This window comes from Heteronotia binoei, chromosome 20 (assembly GCF_032191835.1).
Source record: "Heteronotia binoei isolate CCM8104 ecotype False Entrance Well chromosome 20, APGP_CSIRO_Hbin_v1, whole genome shotgun sequence".
In the NCBI taxonomy this organism is placed as follows: Eukaryota; Metazoa; Chordata; class Lepidosauria; order Squamata; family Gekkonidae; genus Heteronotia; species Heteronotia binoei.
The window spans coordinates 26678993-26693463 of NC_083242.1; the positions used below are offsets into that span (position 1 = coordinate 26678993).

Genomic DNA, 14471 nt, shown 5'->3' on the forward strand with positions numbered 1-14471 from the left:
TTCACGCCTTTTTGCCTGGACCCTTTTTAGTTGGAGATGCCAGGGATTGAACCTGGGACCTTCTGCTTACCAAGCAGATGCTCTACCACTGAGCCACCGTCTCTCCTTCCTGCGTGGTTCCTCAGTGGAATAGGCTTCCTTGCAGGCCCGGCGCTAGCGGTTCTGTCCCAGGCAGAACCCTGCGCCCCTGGACGCTAACCGTGCACATGACATGATGATGTCAAAAGTGACATCATCGCTCGGCCTACCCCTCACCCAGCCCTCTGCCTCTTGAGAGGGAGCTGCCTGGGCAGCGGTTGCCTGTGTGCTTTTTCCTGCGTTCCGAATCGGAACGCTCGGCTTGCCCCTTGCCCAGCCCTTTGCCCCTTTGTAGGGAGCTGGCTGGGCAGCAGAGAAGAATTTGGACATGCCTCATCGTGATCATACTGATGGCGTGACAGAAATTAGGGTTGCCACCTCTAGGTTGGGAAATACCTGGAATTTTTGGGGTAGAGCCCAGGAAGGGCTGGGTTAGGGAGGAGGGACCTCAGCAGGATATAATGCAATACAGTCCATCCTCCAAAATAAGGCAACTGATCTCTGTTGCCTGGAGATCAATTTTAATAGTGGGAGACGGGCAACATTAGGCAGGATCAGGCAATCTCTCCCCCCCCCCCCCCGCCCCATATCTTTTCAAGCAAGAAAACAGCCCTCCTCCCATACCTGTTTCAGCACTTGAAAAGACAAGAGGAGGCACACAACATTGCTTGTAACATCTAGAGAGCCAGTTTGGTGCAGTGATTATCTGGGAGAACTGGGTTTGAATCCCCACTCCTCCACCTGCAGCTGCTGGTATAACCTTGGGGTCAATCATAACTCTCAGATCTGTTCCTCTCAAGAGCAGTCTTGGAGAACTCTCTCAGCCCCACCTACCTCACAGGGTGTCTGTTGTGGGGAGAGGAAGGGAAGGAGATTTGTAAGCCGTTCTGAGACTCCTTTGGGTAGCGAAGAGCAGGGTATAAATCCAATCTCTTCTTCCAGTTTGCCCCTACATCTCCCTGCAAGCAGTCCTTCCAGCTCTGTCACTTATTGCCACTGCTTTCTTTTAGAACACCGCAACAGAATCAAAAGGCCTGGGGCCTTCTCAAAGCCAAGAGATGAACCAACAAGAAAGATTTCAACCATGTCTCAAATACAGTACGGCAACCAAACAACTGGCAATTCGCCATCTGCTTGACCACCACTGGGCTGCTGAGGTTCCAACACATCTTTCAGTACTTACTCTGCTTTCTTGCGTTTGTGGTAGGAGCGTCTCCATGGATTCCTCCAGGTCTTCCGTTTCGCTAAGGACAGGTCTGGGAGAAACGCGGCCAAAGACCCTTCGATCTGGTCCGGCTTCCCACAAAGGGCATGCTCTGTCGAGCAGTAGTAGGAACACTCACCATAGAAACAGATGTTGTTGGCTGTGGGAAAGAAGAGAAATGTCCTTCTTCACCTTGAAGTGAAAAGGTGCACTGATGAACCCTAAGGCTAGTCCCATAGCTGTATCAATACGGAGCAGAGGGACAGTGTTGGAATGTAGCTTGGCTCTGCTGGGGTCGAGAGAGCCATGTGCGTCCCAAATTTGCTCCAGAATTAATCAGGAGGTAAAACTCTTTCATTTCCTAGACCAAAGGTCTCCACCCTTTTTGAAGCTGTGGGCACCTTTTGAATTTTGAGAGGAGACGAGCGCCACCTCAAAATGGCTTTCGTGAGAGGTGCAGACAAATCCCAAAATGGCTGCCTCAGAAGGTGGAGCCAAATGGAACACCCCCCCTGATGACAACTCCTGGGAAGAAGGAAACCCTGGCAGGGCAACAGAACCACATCCTATGAATTTTTAAACTTTTAATGTACCTTTATCTTTGATATGCCAATAAAGATTGTCTGTCTTTCTATCTATCACATCCTTAGAAGAGCCCTGTTGCTTACCAGTCCTCCTCATACTCTGGTGGAAAGGTCTTTTATTTAAACAAGGGAAGCCAATAATGAGCCCTGCCTTACGGCAGCCTGCCCCAGACTCTAAAAAGGTTCAAGGCTCCAAGAGAAGTACAGGTGGGTGCCATGGTGCTCCCGTTGGGAAACCCTGTCCTAGACATCTGCAAAATTAATCCAAACTCCAGGTCCAATCCAGAACAGACTCCCCAAAACCTGCCACCCTTCCCATAGTAAGTTCTTAACCCATCCCCCAGAATCCCATTTACCTTAACCACTAGATACTTGGCAGGGCTTTTTTTGTAGCAGGACCTCCTTTGCATATTAGGCCACACACCCCTGGTGTAGCCAATCCTCCAAGAGCTTACAGGAGGCCCTGTTCTAAGAGCCCTGTAAGGAATCCTAGCAGGACCTCCTTTGCATATTAGGCCACACACCCCTGGTGTAGCCAATCCTCCAAGAGCTAACAGTAGGCCCTGTTCTAAGAGCCCTGTAAGGAATTCTAGCAGGACCTCCTTTGCATATTAGGCCACACACCCCTGGTGTAGCCAATCCTCCAAGAGCTTACAGGAGGCCCTGTTCTAAGAGCCCTGTAAGGAATTCTAGCAGGACCTCCTTTGCATATTAGGCCACACACCCCTGATGTAGCCAATCCTCCAAGAGCTTACAGTAGGCCCTGTTCTAAGAGCCCTGTAAGGAATCCTAGCAGGACCTCCTTTGCATATTAGGCCACATACCCCTGATGTAGCCAATCCTCCAAGAGCTAACAGTAGGCCCTGTTCTAAGAGTCCTGTAAGGAATTCTAGCAGGACCTCCTTTGCATATTAGGCCACACACCCCTGATGTAGCCAATCCTCCAAGAGCTAACAGTAGGCCCTGTTCTAAGAGCCCTGTAAGGAATTCTAGCAGGACCTCCTTTGCATATTAGGCCACACACCCCTGGTGTAGCCAATCCTCCAAGAGCTTACAGTAGGCCCTGTACGAAGAGCCCTATAAGCTCTTGGAGGATTGGCTACATCAGGGGTGTGTGGTCTAACATGCAAAGGAGGTCCTGCTACAAAAAAAGCCCTGCTTGTCAGAAAAACAAAAAAACTTAAATATTAAAAAAGAGGGTTTTATTAGCAAAAGTGTCACATAACTATTTCTACTAGGTCGCCTGTCCAGGTCATAGATTCCTGAATCTGGGTTGCCAACTCCTGTTGAGGAAATGCCTGGAGATTCAGGAGTAGGGCCTATGGAGATAGGAGTTTGTGGAGGGAGGGACTCTAGCAGGATACAAGGCCATACAGCAGGGGTGGCCAACGGTAGCTCTCCAGATGCTTTTTGCCTACAGCTCCCATCAGCCCCAGCCAGCATGCTGGCTGGGGCTGATGGGAGCTGTAGGCAAAAAACATCTGGAGAGCTACCGTTGGCCACCCCTGCCATACAGTTTGCCCACCAAAGCAGCCATTTTTTTTTCTGTGGGAACTGATCTCTGTAGTCTGGTGATCATACGAAATACCAGGATTCCCCAAGCATTGGGCTGGACTGGGCAGCCCAAAGAGCCCTTGCAAAAGGCATTTGCGGCTGAGCTTGAGTGGGACCTGCAGTGCAGTCCTGTGCGGAGTTACTCCAGCCTAAGCCCACTGACTCTGCATTGACCTGGTGTGGAATAACTGCATAGGAAAGGAGGAGGAGGAGGGATTGGATTGATACCCTGCCCTTCACTCAAAGTCTCAGAGCAGCTTACAGTCGCCTCTCCCCACAACAGACACTCTGTGAGACAGCTCTTTCCAGAACTGCTCTTGGGAGAACAGCTCTGCAAGAGCAATGGCTGACCCAAGGCCACGCTAGCAGGCGCACGTGGAGGAGTGGGGAATGAAACCTGGTTCTCCCAGATAAGAGTCCGCACACTTAACCGCTACACCAAACTGGCTCTGAGACTGATGGTGGAAAGTGCCGTCAAGTCGCAGCTGACTTATGGCGACCCCAAGAGGTTTTCAAGGCAAGAGACATTCAGAGGTGGCTGGCCGGGACTTCCTTAGAGGTCTCCCATCCAAATCCTAACCCCGGCCGACCCTGCTTCTGAGATCATAAGAACATAAGAGAAGCCATGTTGGATCAGGCCAATGGCCCATCCAGTCCAACACTCTGTATCACACAGTGGCATATATATATATATATATATATATATATATATATATATATATATATATATATATATATATATACACACACACACACACACTGTGGCTAATAGCCACTGATGGACCTCTGCTCCATATTTTTATCCAATCCCCTCTTGAAGCTGGCTATGCTTGTAGCTGCCGCCACCTCCTGTGGCAGTGAATTCCATGTGTTAATTACCCTTTGGGTGAAGACGATCGGACAAGATCGAGCAAGCCTGGGCCAGCCAGATCACAGCTTTACAAATCTGCACCTCTATAATCTCAAGAATGCAAAATTCTGCATTTGTGTCCTGACTTCTTCCAATAGCCACACACAGTATTTTCCTTTTTTAAAAAAATCCTTGCGCAACTGCAACTTATAATTCTGCAAAAAGCACTGTTTCTATAAGCTCTCTTCAAACAACCTTCATATATTTGACTGGTAACAGGAGCGCCCTGCTGTTTCAGATACAATAACCCCCTCGGGATGTGCCTACACAGGAGGCCCCAAGGTTGAGTCACAGAAATGAAATTAACCCAGAAGGAAAAGAGATGTTCCCCATCTTCCATGTTTCCTTGGGATGCATTTTAAGTGCGTGTCAAATATAAATGCTCTCTGGGACGAGAAAGTGTTCCCTGTTGCCATTCCTTTTTTATAGCTGCTTTGTTTTTTTTTTTTGCCGACGGCTCTGGCATAGACGTGCGGGTGTTGCGGGCTTTTTATGCATACGATGTGTGCCGTTTATATGCACGTATTGCGCAACCTGCTGTTCTGGTTGTTCACAAGTAGCACCAAAGAATGAGTCCATTTTGCAGGAAGGGGGGAAAAATCTGATGCAAGGAAACTCTAACAAAACAAAGGATTATAGCATAAGGGGGGGGGGGGGGAGGGAATTTTTTTTAAAAAATGTAGATCAGATCAATAAACCAGGAGTGGAAACCGGAAAGTCTTCCCTAACAAGTACAATCCTCAGTAGCACCTTAAGGCTTACAAGATTTTGGGTGATATGAACTTCTGAGAGTCAAAGCTCCCTATGTCAGATAACTCCCAACATCAGGAAACTCTGACACTCTAAACCGGGGGTGCCGAATCCATTTGTTATAAGGGCTGGCACAAGTGAGATCTTGTCGGGCCGGGCCACGCGTGTCATAAAATGTAATGCCAGGTAGCGGAGATATAAACTTTATAAAGGACACAGACAAACACAATTAAAGATTTTGTATCTCTCCTGTGTGATCGAGAGAACTGGGCAAAGGAAGCTCCGGCTCTTTCCCTCCTTCCCCAGGGAATGAGGACGGGGCGAAGCCTCAGCCAGTAGAAGGAAAAGAGGCTTGGGTCAGTAGCTCTGCTGTGTGGTTGTGAGAGTCTGGCAAAGCAAGCTCTCCCTCCTTCCCTCCCCCCCCCCATGGAAGGGCCTCAGCCAATGGAGAAAACAGAGGCCTTGCTCTGTAGCTCCTGTGCAATTGAGCATATCTGGCAAAGCAAGCTATGATGCAGAAGGAAGCAAGAGAGAGGAGAAGAAAGCAGACTTGCTTGGCGGGCCTGATAGGGACCCTCCGGGGGGGCCTGAGTCAGCCCCTGAGCTGCACGTTTGACACCCCTGCTCTAAACACTTATACCCAAACAGAATCTTGTTGGTCTTTAAGGTGCAATGGCTAGCTCTTCTACAACAGGCCTAGCTCTTCTACAACAGGCCAACCTAGCTCTTCTACAACAGGCCAACAGGGATTCCCTCTGAAACAGTCTTCCTGTAAAAGTTCATCAAGGTCAGTCTTGTCTACTCAGACTGGCAGCCACTCTCCAGGGTGGTCTTTCATATCACCCCCTGCCTAATATTTTTAGATGGAGATGCTGCTCGGAACTTGATTCCCCCGGTCCCTTGACTGTCTTCCCTCTTTGGTGGCTGAAACTGACCTCAGCCTCTCCCCACGGCACTGTAATTGACACAACCCTGGCATAGCTCTCGCTGCAGTGCAGTCTTTGCCACAGAACTACAATCCACCCACAGCTGCAATCATGCACATGTCGAGAATGTTCATGCGCCAACACGCGATGAGCCAATTCGAAACACGGGGGAAGCTCACAATTCAAATAGAATTTTGACTGGAGGAACCTTTCACTTGTTGCCCGCTCATGCTGTTAAGAGAATGCAGGGTGGTGTGCTGGTGGTGGGGAGAAAATCTGCATTAGCTGCTGCACACAACTGTCTTCTTTCATCTTTATGCCATCTACATGTCTAGCAATCTTTTTGCGCTTTCAAAATCAATGGGAACCCAATGCATTCCAAGGAAACGTCAAAATGTCTTTATCTGTCATGGGATGGGAATCTGGGACAGAGAAGGTGTGTTTTTAAAAAAAAAAAATTACTAGAGGAAAAGGGAGGGCAGAAATCTTTTGCAATTAGTTAACAGGAACAAAAGCCCAAGCACTTTCATGCTATGTAACATTGATTTGAGTCAATGAGAGCTTCGGTTCCTCTGAAATCTATGCCCTGGCATTGTTAATATGTCTCTTTTTACTAGTAAATTACCACTCATTCGTTAGAAGCCTGGAGTTACAGCAGTTTGCCTGACCGCAAAAGGATGTATAAATGCATTTAAATAATTACCGACCTATTCCCATTCTTCATGTTCCGTTCAGAGTACACTCGTCATTATTTTTTTTCCCCTTGTCGAAGAGAAAGCAACGTGTAATTGACTGACCTTGTTTCTCTCGGCTTTCTGACCAGGCTTCCCCAAAGGAAAAACTAATAATAATCTAGTCTGATAGAGAATAATGCTTGGACAAAATTGGCTCTGGCAATTGTTAACCCCCAAAGAACCAACCCGCCTCCCCCTAGGCTACAGTTCCGGAGAAGAAAACCTGCTAATGGGCTGTTTTGGAGAGGGTATCTCCAAATTCTTGCTTCGTTTTTCTACGGTAGGTCGACAGCCATCAAAGAAGGTCAGCTATTGAAGAAAACTGTGCTTGTCCCCGACCACTTAAGTAGTTATCCAAACAGGAATTCCTTAAGGCAGGATCTGATTTCACTAAAAACTCGAGACACGGCAGCTCAGTGGCACAGCATGTGTTTTGCATGCACGGAGTCCCAGGGTCAACCTCCAGTTAGAGGGTTCCTGCTTCCAAGGGCCAGGGAAGGTGGAAGACTTTGGACAGCCATTCTCTGTCTGAGTGGGCAGTGCGGAACTGGACAGACCAGTAACCTCACCTGGCAAAAGGCAGTTTTGTAACTTCATCAACTTGAAAGTAGCAACATAGTTTGATTTTTTTTTTGTAAAAACCCCTCAAATTTAATATTCTAAATACTATCTATCTATCTATCTATCTATCTATCTATCTATCTATCTATCTATCTATCTATCTATCTATCTATCTATCTATCTATCCATCCATCCATCCATCCATCCATCCATCCATCTCTATCTATCTATCTATCTATCTATCTATCTATCTATCTATCTATCTATCTATCTATCTATCTATCTATCTATCTATCTATCTATCTATCTATCATTTATATTTCGATTTATATCCCGCCCTTCCCACCGAAGTGGTTTTCTATTCTTTTGACACAAGTAAATGGTTAAGAAGTAAGAACCTAACAGGAAGAAAAGGTTAGAGATCCAAGGATCATAATATCTAGGTATGCGGGGGGGGGGGGGGAGACTCTTTGCAAATGACATGGTAGGGCTGTGGCTTGGTGGTAGATCATCTGCTTGGCATGCAGAGGGTGACAGGTTCAGTCCCCCGGCAATGCTCCCTCTAAACTATGGAGTCTTGTGAGCAAAAATTCTACTTCATGAGCTACTGGCATCAGCTGGGAGCAACTATATTAGTTAAGTTTGCTCTAGGAACATTTTTCCTGAGCTAAGGCAAAAAGGTGTGAGCTGGAAGCAAAAGACTGTGAGCTGGTCTCCAGCATCTCCAGATAAAAGGACCGGGCAGTAGGTGATGTGGAAGACCTCTGCCTGAGACCCTGGAGAGCTGCTGCCAGTCTGAGCAGACAAGACTAATGGTCTGATTCAGTATACAGCAGCTTCACGCATAAGGTGGAAACCCCCCACCCCCACCAATTCCATCCCTGCACAGCTCCATTTAGGGTTGCTGAAACAGATCATAGAACCATAGAATTAAAAGGGACCTCCAAGGTCATCTAGTCCAAACCCCTGAAAATGCAAGAACGTCACAAATACCACACCCCCTCCACACACACATCCCCAGTAACTTCTGCTCCATGCCTAGAAGACGGATCCCTGGACAAACTGGCCTGGAGAAAAATTGCTGCCTGACGCCAATGGCAAACAGCATATCCTTGGGTGTGTAAGAAGGGGCCATGAGAACTACGTATTGATGCCACCCTTCCTGCACTCCATCTCATCACCTGCCTAAGTTCACAGAATCAGCATTGCTGTCAGATGGCCATCTAGCCTCTGCTTAAAAGTCTCCAAAGGAGACCCCACCACCTCCCAAGGAAGGCTGTTCCATTGAGGAACTGCTCTGTCAGGAAGTTCTTCCTAATGTTTATCTGGAAACTCTTCTGATTTAATTTCAACCCCACTGGTTCTGGTTCGACCTTCTGGGGCAGCAACAACAAAGAACACCACACCATCCTCTATATAACAGCCCTTCAAGTACTTGAAGATAGTGGTTAATATCACCTCTCAATCATCTCCTCTTCCAACTCCTTCAGCCTTTCCTTGTAGGGCTTGGTCTCCAGACCCCTCACCATCTCCATTGCCCTCCTCTGATCACATTCCAGCTTGTCTGTATCATTCTTAAATTGTGGTGCTCAAAAACTGAACACAATACTCTAGGTGAAGTCTAATTAGAGCAGAGTAAAGTGATACCATCACTTTACTTAATCTGGACAGTATACTTCTGTAGATACAGCCCAAAATTGCATTGGCCTTTTTAGCCACCGCATCACACTGCTGAGTCCAGTACTAAGACCCCTAAGATCCTTTTTGCACATACTACTGCCAAGACAAGTCTCTCCCCCTCCCCCATCCTATAATGATGCATTGGGTTTTTCCTACCTAAATGCAGAACTTTACACTTATCCCAGTTAAAATTCATTTTAATTATTTCAGCCCAGTTTTCCAGCCTGTCAAAATCATTCTGTAGCCTGTCTCTGTCTTCTACTGTAGTTAGTGCCCCTCCCAATTTAGTATCATCTGCACATTTAACAAGTATCTCTGCGATGATGTTAAGGCTTGCACTCCACCACTGAGATACAGTTCTTTTTTCAGGGGAGCCGATCTCTGTTTTCTGGAGACCAGCTCTGATTCTGGGGGATCCCCAGGCTCCCCTTGGAGGCTCACAACTGTAGTCCACCCCACTTCCGATGCAAGCTTGTCTGGGAATTGTTTTGCTTCTTTGACATTCAGGCCACCCAACCGATACTTCTTGCAGGGCTCTGGATTCTTTGCCAGGAGGAAGTCCTCCAGTGATTATCGGGGTCCCCAGGGTTGTGCCTGTGCGCGGGGTGTGTGTGTGTGTGTGGAGATGGTACTCACCATCCCCTTTACTGGAGCCCACCAAATGTTTTTAGGGCAGGTGGGGCTTCTGCCAGCAAGATTCTGATTGGCCATGCACAGCTTTTTAAAAACACTGCTTCAGCGGCAGCAGCCACCGCAGGAAGAGGGTCTTCACGGTGTGCTAAAGGTAAGCTGCAGTAACCGTTTTGTGACCAGCTCCACCTCCTATGGCGGCCATTTTGTGGCTGAGCCCACTATGCCGTGTCAGAATTCCAAAGGTGCCTGTAAGTTCAAAAAGGTTGGGGACCAGTGTTCCCTCTAAACTGAGTCAGCGTGAGCCAGCTCAGTTTTTCAGCCTCCAGTTCACACATTTTTTTTTTTTAGCTCAGGAAGGATGGCCCCAGAGCAAACTAATTGATGCAGCGGCTCACTAATACCAGTGGCTCACAAAGCAGAATTTTTGCTCGCAAGACTCCACAGTTTAGAGGGAGTATTGGTGGGGAAGCCAGTGGATAAGCCCTGGGGAAGCCGGGGAAGCTTTTCCTACCATGATCTGCCCAGAATGGAAAACGAAACCTCTTTTGAATCTCTGCCATGCCTAAAGGCACACTGAGCCTTGCCAACCCACTTCCTCTTTTTTAAAATGATGCCCCCACCCCAGATGTGACCTAAGTCCTCTTTCTCTCAGGAACATCGAACAGACCATTGGTATAATAGCAGTTTATTGAACCTTGATAACTGTATCTGGCATGGCAGGTCTTGCAAAGACTGGCGGGACCAGTCTTTGCCTCCCTTATGTACATTCAGGGCTTTTTTTTGAGCAGGAAATCACAGGAACGCAGTTCTGGCTGGCTTCTTGTCAGGGGGTGTGGCCTAATACGTAAATGAGTTCCTGCTGGGCTTTTCCTACAAAAAAGCCCTATGTGAAACAAGGGTGATGTCTGGAGGTGTGGTTTTGGTAGGTTTAGACAGATACCTCTCCAAAATAGATTATGTCCATGTGAAGTAGGAGTCCTTGATTCTATATCCCATATTATTTTAGAATGTCCTTTCTTGGCCTCACAACGTAGACAATTTTTAGCTGAATATCTCCAACACAATGCATTTGCTAAAAGGAAAACTCTAACCTACTTTTTAGAAGATGTTAATCCCCACATTACTACATGTGTTGCGAATTTCCTAGAAAAAAGCTTATAAAATTAAATCTAGGAATGCTTCTGTATTTTAATTTCTGGGTGCCCACTTTTGATTAATATTACTGGCTGCCATTTTAATTGATTGCTTTATGCATTGTTCTTACTATACTTCAGGCCTTTGTACCTACTTTTGATTGTGAATCATGATTGCTTTTATGCCAATAAAGGTCTGAACTGGAGGTGTGGCCTAATATGCAAATGAGTTCCCGCTGGGCTTTTTCTACCAAAAAAGCCCTGCATACATTCAATATAACTGTTATGCTCCAAAGGGAAAGCGGGAAGCTAAAGCGGGAAAAACGCGTGGGGAGATCCTACAGTCCTCCTCCTCCCAGGTGCATCTACCCTGGTTGGCTGACCTTGGCCTCTTAGGCAACCGCCAAGCCAGTGGAGTCTTCTGGATAACTTGGTTGCAAAGAGATAGTGATGAGTGAAGCGAAAGAGCAAGGGAACGCCAGAGCATCGGTACACAGGGATTTATGGCAAGACCCTTGACGCTAAGCTCCAACCTGAACTGCTGAAGCAACAGAACAGCTTAAAACAAGAGATGGGAAGAAAAATCTCTGCCCATGAGGATCAGAGGATCCCTCTCTGAATACAGAATTCTAGACATGCACAGAAAAAGTTCAGTCTTTATCTGCAGCTGCCTGCATTTTTGTTAGTGAGATGAATCTAATTAGGGGTTTTGAATGAGTGCAAATTGGGCTTTGCTTAAAGAGGGAGGCATGGATGTGCCCCCCCCCCCCACAGCTGTTATTACTGCCTGGTGCTTTTCTGGAGATGCCGGGGATTGAACCTGGGACCTTCTGCATGCCAAGCAGAGGCTCTTCCACTGAGCCATGCCCCACTGAGTTTGTATTGTCTGCTCAGACTGGCAGTGACTCTCCAGGGTCTCAGGTGGAGGTCTTTCTCATCACCTGCTATCCGATCGCTTTAACTAGAGATGCTGGGGATTGAACCTGGGACCTTCTGCATGCCAAGCAGAGGCTCTTCCACTGAGCCCCTGCTTCCAGACACACATGAAGCTGCCTTGCACTGAGTCCGAGTATTGGTCCATTAAGTCTATGTTGTCTACTCTGACTGCCAGCACAAGCCCGATCAGTGTTTTTCTCATCACCTACTACAGGGGCGGCCAAACTTGCTTAAAGAGTCACATGGAAATAAACATTAGATGTTTGAGAGCCACAAGACATTAATGTCAGATGTATGAGAGCAGCAAGACAGGAAAGGAGAGAGGGAGGGAGGGAAGTAAATAGATGGGAGAAGGAGGGAGAGGTGGAAAGAAAGCAACTTTAACTTTAAATGCATTCTCCATCTGTCGTATCTTGGAGAGTGGAGTGTCTTCAGATGCTGAATGACAATAGCAGACAAATGACTATGGCAGGTGAATGTTAACAGCACGCTTGTTTGGACCAGGTCTGAATTGCAGAGGGGTAGTAGGGCGTGGAGAAATTGGCACTGGTAATGAGATAGAAAACCTAGATCTCAATTCAGTCCAGGAAGATGCGTCGTCTTGAGCTTCACTATCAGTTGCTATTCAGCAGTCTCTCTAATCTCTCTTTGAAATTCCTTTGTTAGAGAACTGCTATTCTGAATGTCCTCGAAGGTTAAAATGTCCCGCCACTGAGGTTAGAGAGACTGCTGAATTGCAACTGATAATGAAGCTCAAGACAATGCATCTTCCTGGACTAAATGGAGACCTAGGTTTCCAAATTCACCCTATTCAAAAAAACCTTTATTGGCATAACTTCCTGATTCATCACCGATGCTGATTTCGCCATGCCTACTATACCCCTCTACATATCACACTTAATCCAATCACACCTGCTATGGCCATTTGGCATCTGAAATCGCTCCACTCTCCAAGACATAGGGACAGACGGAATCTAATTCTAGCTGTATCTGATGAAGTGAGCATCGACTCACAAGAGCTCGTACCCTGCCATAAATTTTGTTAGTCTTTCAGGTTCTGCTGGTGTCTGGAGGAGTGAGCAGGGGACTCACGAAAGCTCATACCCCCGGCACAAATTTAGTTAGTCTTTAAGGTGCTACTGGACTCTTGCTTGACAGCTTTACCTATCTCAGCACAGTAGGGGCAGCAATGAGTAACACACTGAATTTCCTCCAGCTCCTCTAGGCGGTGGTGAGGGGCAGGCACCAGGGTGGGCGCAGTGGCAGCAAAACACCTCCAGGGGGCATCGGTCACGGATGAAGCCCCCTCCCCTGTTTCTGCTGACATTTTCTCGCTCAAAGTTTTGCAAGAGTATCAAAGATTTCAGGTTTTCACGGCTGGTAACATCATTAGGGTTTGTAGAATCTTTCGGGATCAAGTGCTGTGTTCTACTGGAGAAAGTTTTCCTTCCAGACGTTTTGTTCTCAGCTGCGGAGAACATCCTCAGTGGCATTGCAGCCGGAGCAGGCGCTCAGACCTTCTTGGCTGCTGTGCATTGAGTGGGGCCAGGGCTGCTGGAGAGCTGCCTACAAATAGCAGCTCTCCAGCAGCCCTGGCCCCACTCAATGCACAGCAGCCAAGAAGGTCTGAGCGCCTGCTCCGGCTGCAACGCCACTGAGGATGTTCTCCGCAGCTGAGAACGAAACGTCTGGAAGGAAAACTTTCTCCAGTAGAACAGGGCACTTGATCCCGAAAGATTCTACAAACCCTAATAATTTTGGAAGAGTAGTTTGGCACAGGGGAAAATATTTCATCTGGCATGGGGTGTGTATGGGGGGGGGTAGGATGGGCACAATGTTATTCTTTCTAAATTCGTACAGCAAATAGATCTGTGACCGAAAAAAAAAAGTAGAAGACACGAGCCCTGCCCCTTGGGCTTCAATCTGTCAAGACGCGAAAAGCAGTGGCGTTGAAAGCATGTTTCAGTGTGCCGGCTGTTGAGGTCTAAAACAAGTCTCACTGGCTCACCACACTGATAAGAAGCTGCCCGCTACTTCATCAGACCACCGGTGCACCGATGTCAGTCTTGTCTACTCTGACTGGCAGCTGCTCTCCGTGGACTCAGGCGGAGGTCTTTCCTATCACCTGCTACCTGATCCCTTTTTAGCCCGAGATGGCAGAGATTGGATCTGGGTCCTTCTACATGCCAAGCAGAGGCTCTGTCATTAAGCTACGGCCTCTCCCAATTTGGGATCCTTTCCCTGGCTCTCCAGGTCTCAGAGTGATCAGGCTTCTGGAATTTTGTTCCCGTAGGCTCCCCATCCCCTCATTTCGGAGACCCTGGGGATGGAGTCAAGGCCATTGGGGAGTTCTGCTTGTAGCATTTCATCTTTGCAGAACTGCAGGAGAGCGATCAGGGTACCGCTCTTCTTGCTTTCGTTGACTGAAGGCCCGATTATATGACTTTGCAGAAACGGCACAGATGGTAGGGGTATAAGCAATGCCGTCTCCTGCTTTTTAACTGCCGAGCTGGATAGCTTTATTGTTTTCATTTTGAATGGAACCGCATTTCCAATACGGGCTGGCTACCTTGGGGACCCATTGGCTGAAGAAGAGGGAAAGGATGGGAGGAAGGAAAGAAGCCCTGGGAAGGGGGAAGGTGGAGTTTTTATTCAGCACCAAAAGAACGAGTCAGGAGGAAGATGGAAGAGCTCCACTGCTAAGAAGGGGGCCTGGGCCCAAGTAATCTGGGGTTCATGGAAGGCTAAGAGACCAGGGAGGGAGAAGAAAGAGAAAGCAATTGAGAAG

The 14471-nt window shown here is 47.6% G+C and overlaps 1 protein-coding gene across 1 annotated transcript in view; it reads right to left on the reverse strand.

Annotated features, from left to right (window-relative positions):
- Positions 1-14471, reverse strand: part of FAM20C (FAM20C golgi associated secretory pathway kinase) — a 167835-nt gene that overhangs the window by 13009 nt on the left and 140355 nt on the right. The window contains exon 6 of the mRNA XM_060260735.1: positions 1262-1442. Within this exon, the coding sequence (XP_060116718.1) occupies positions 1262-1442 (181 nt within the window). The remainder of the gene's footprint in view (positions 1-1261; positions 1443-14471) is intronic.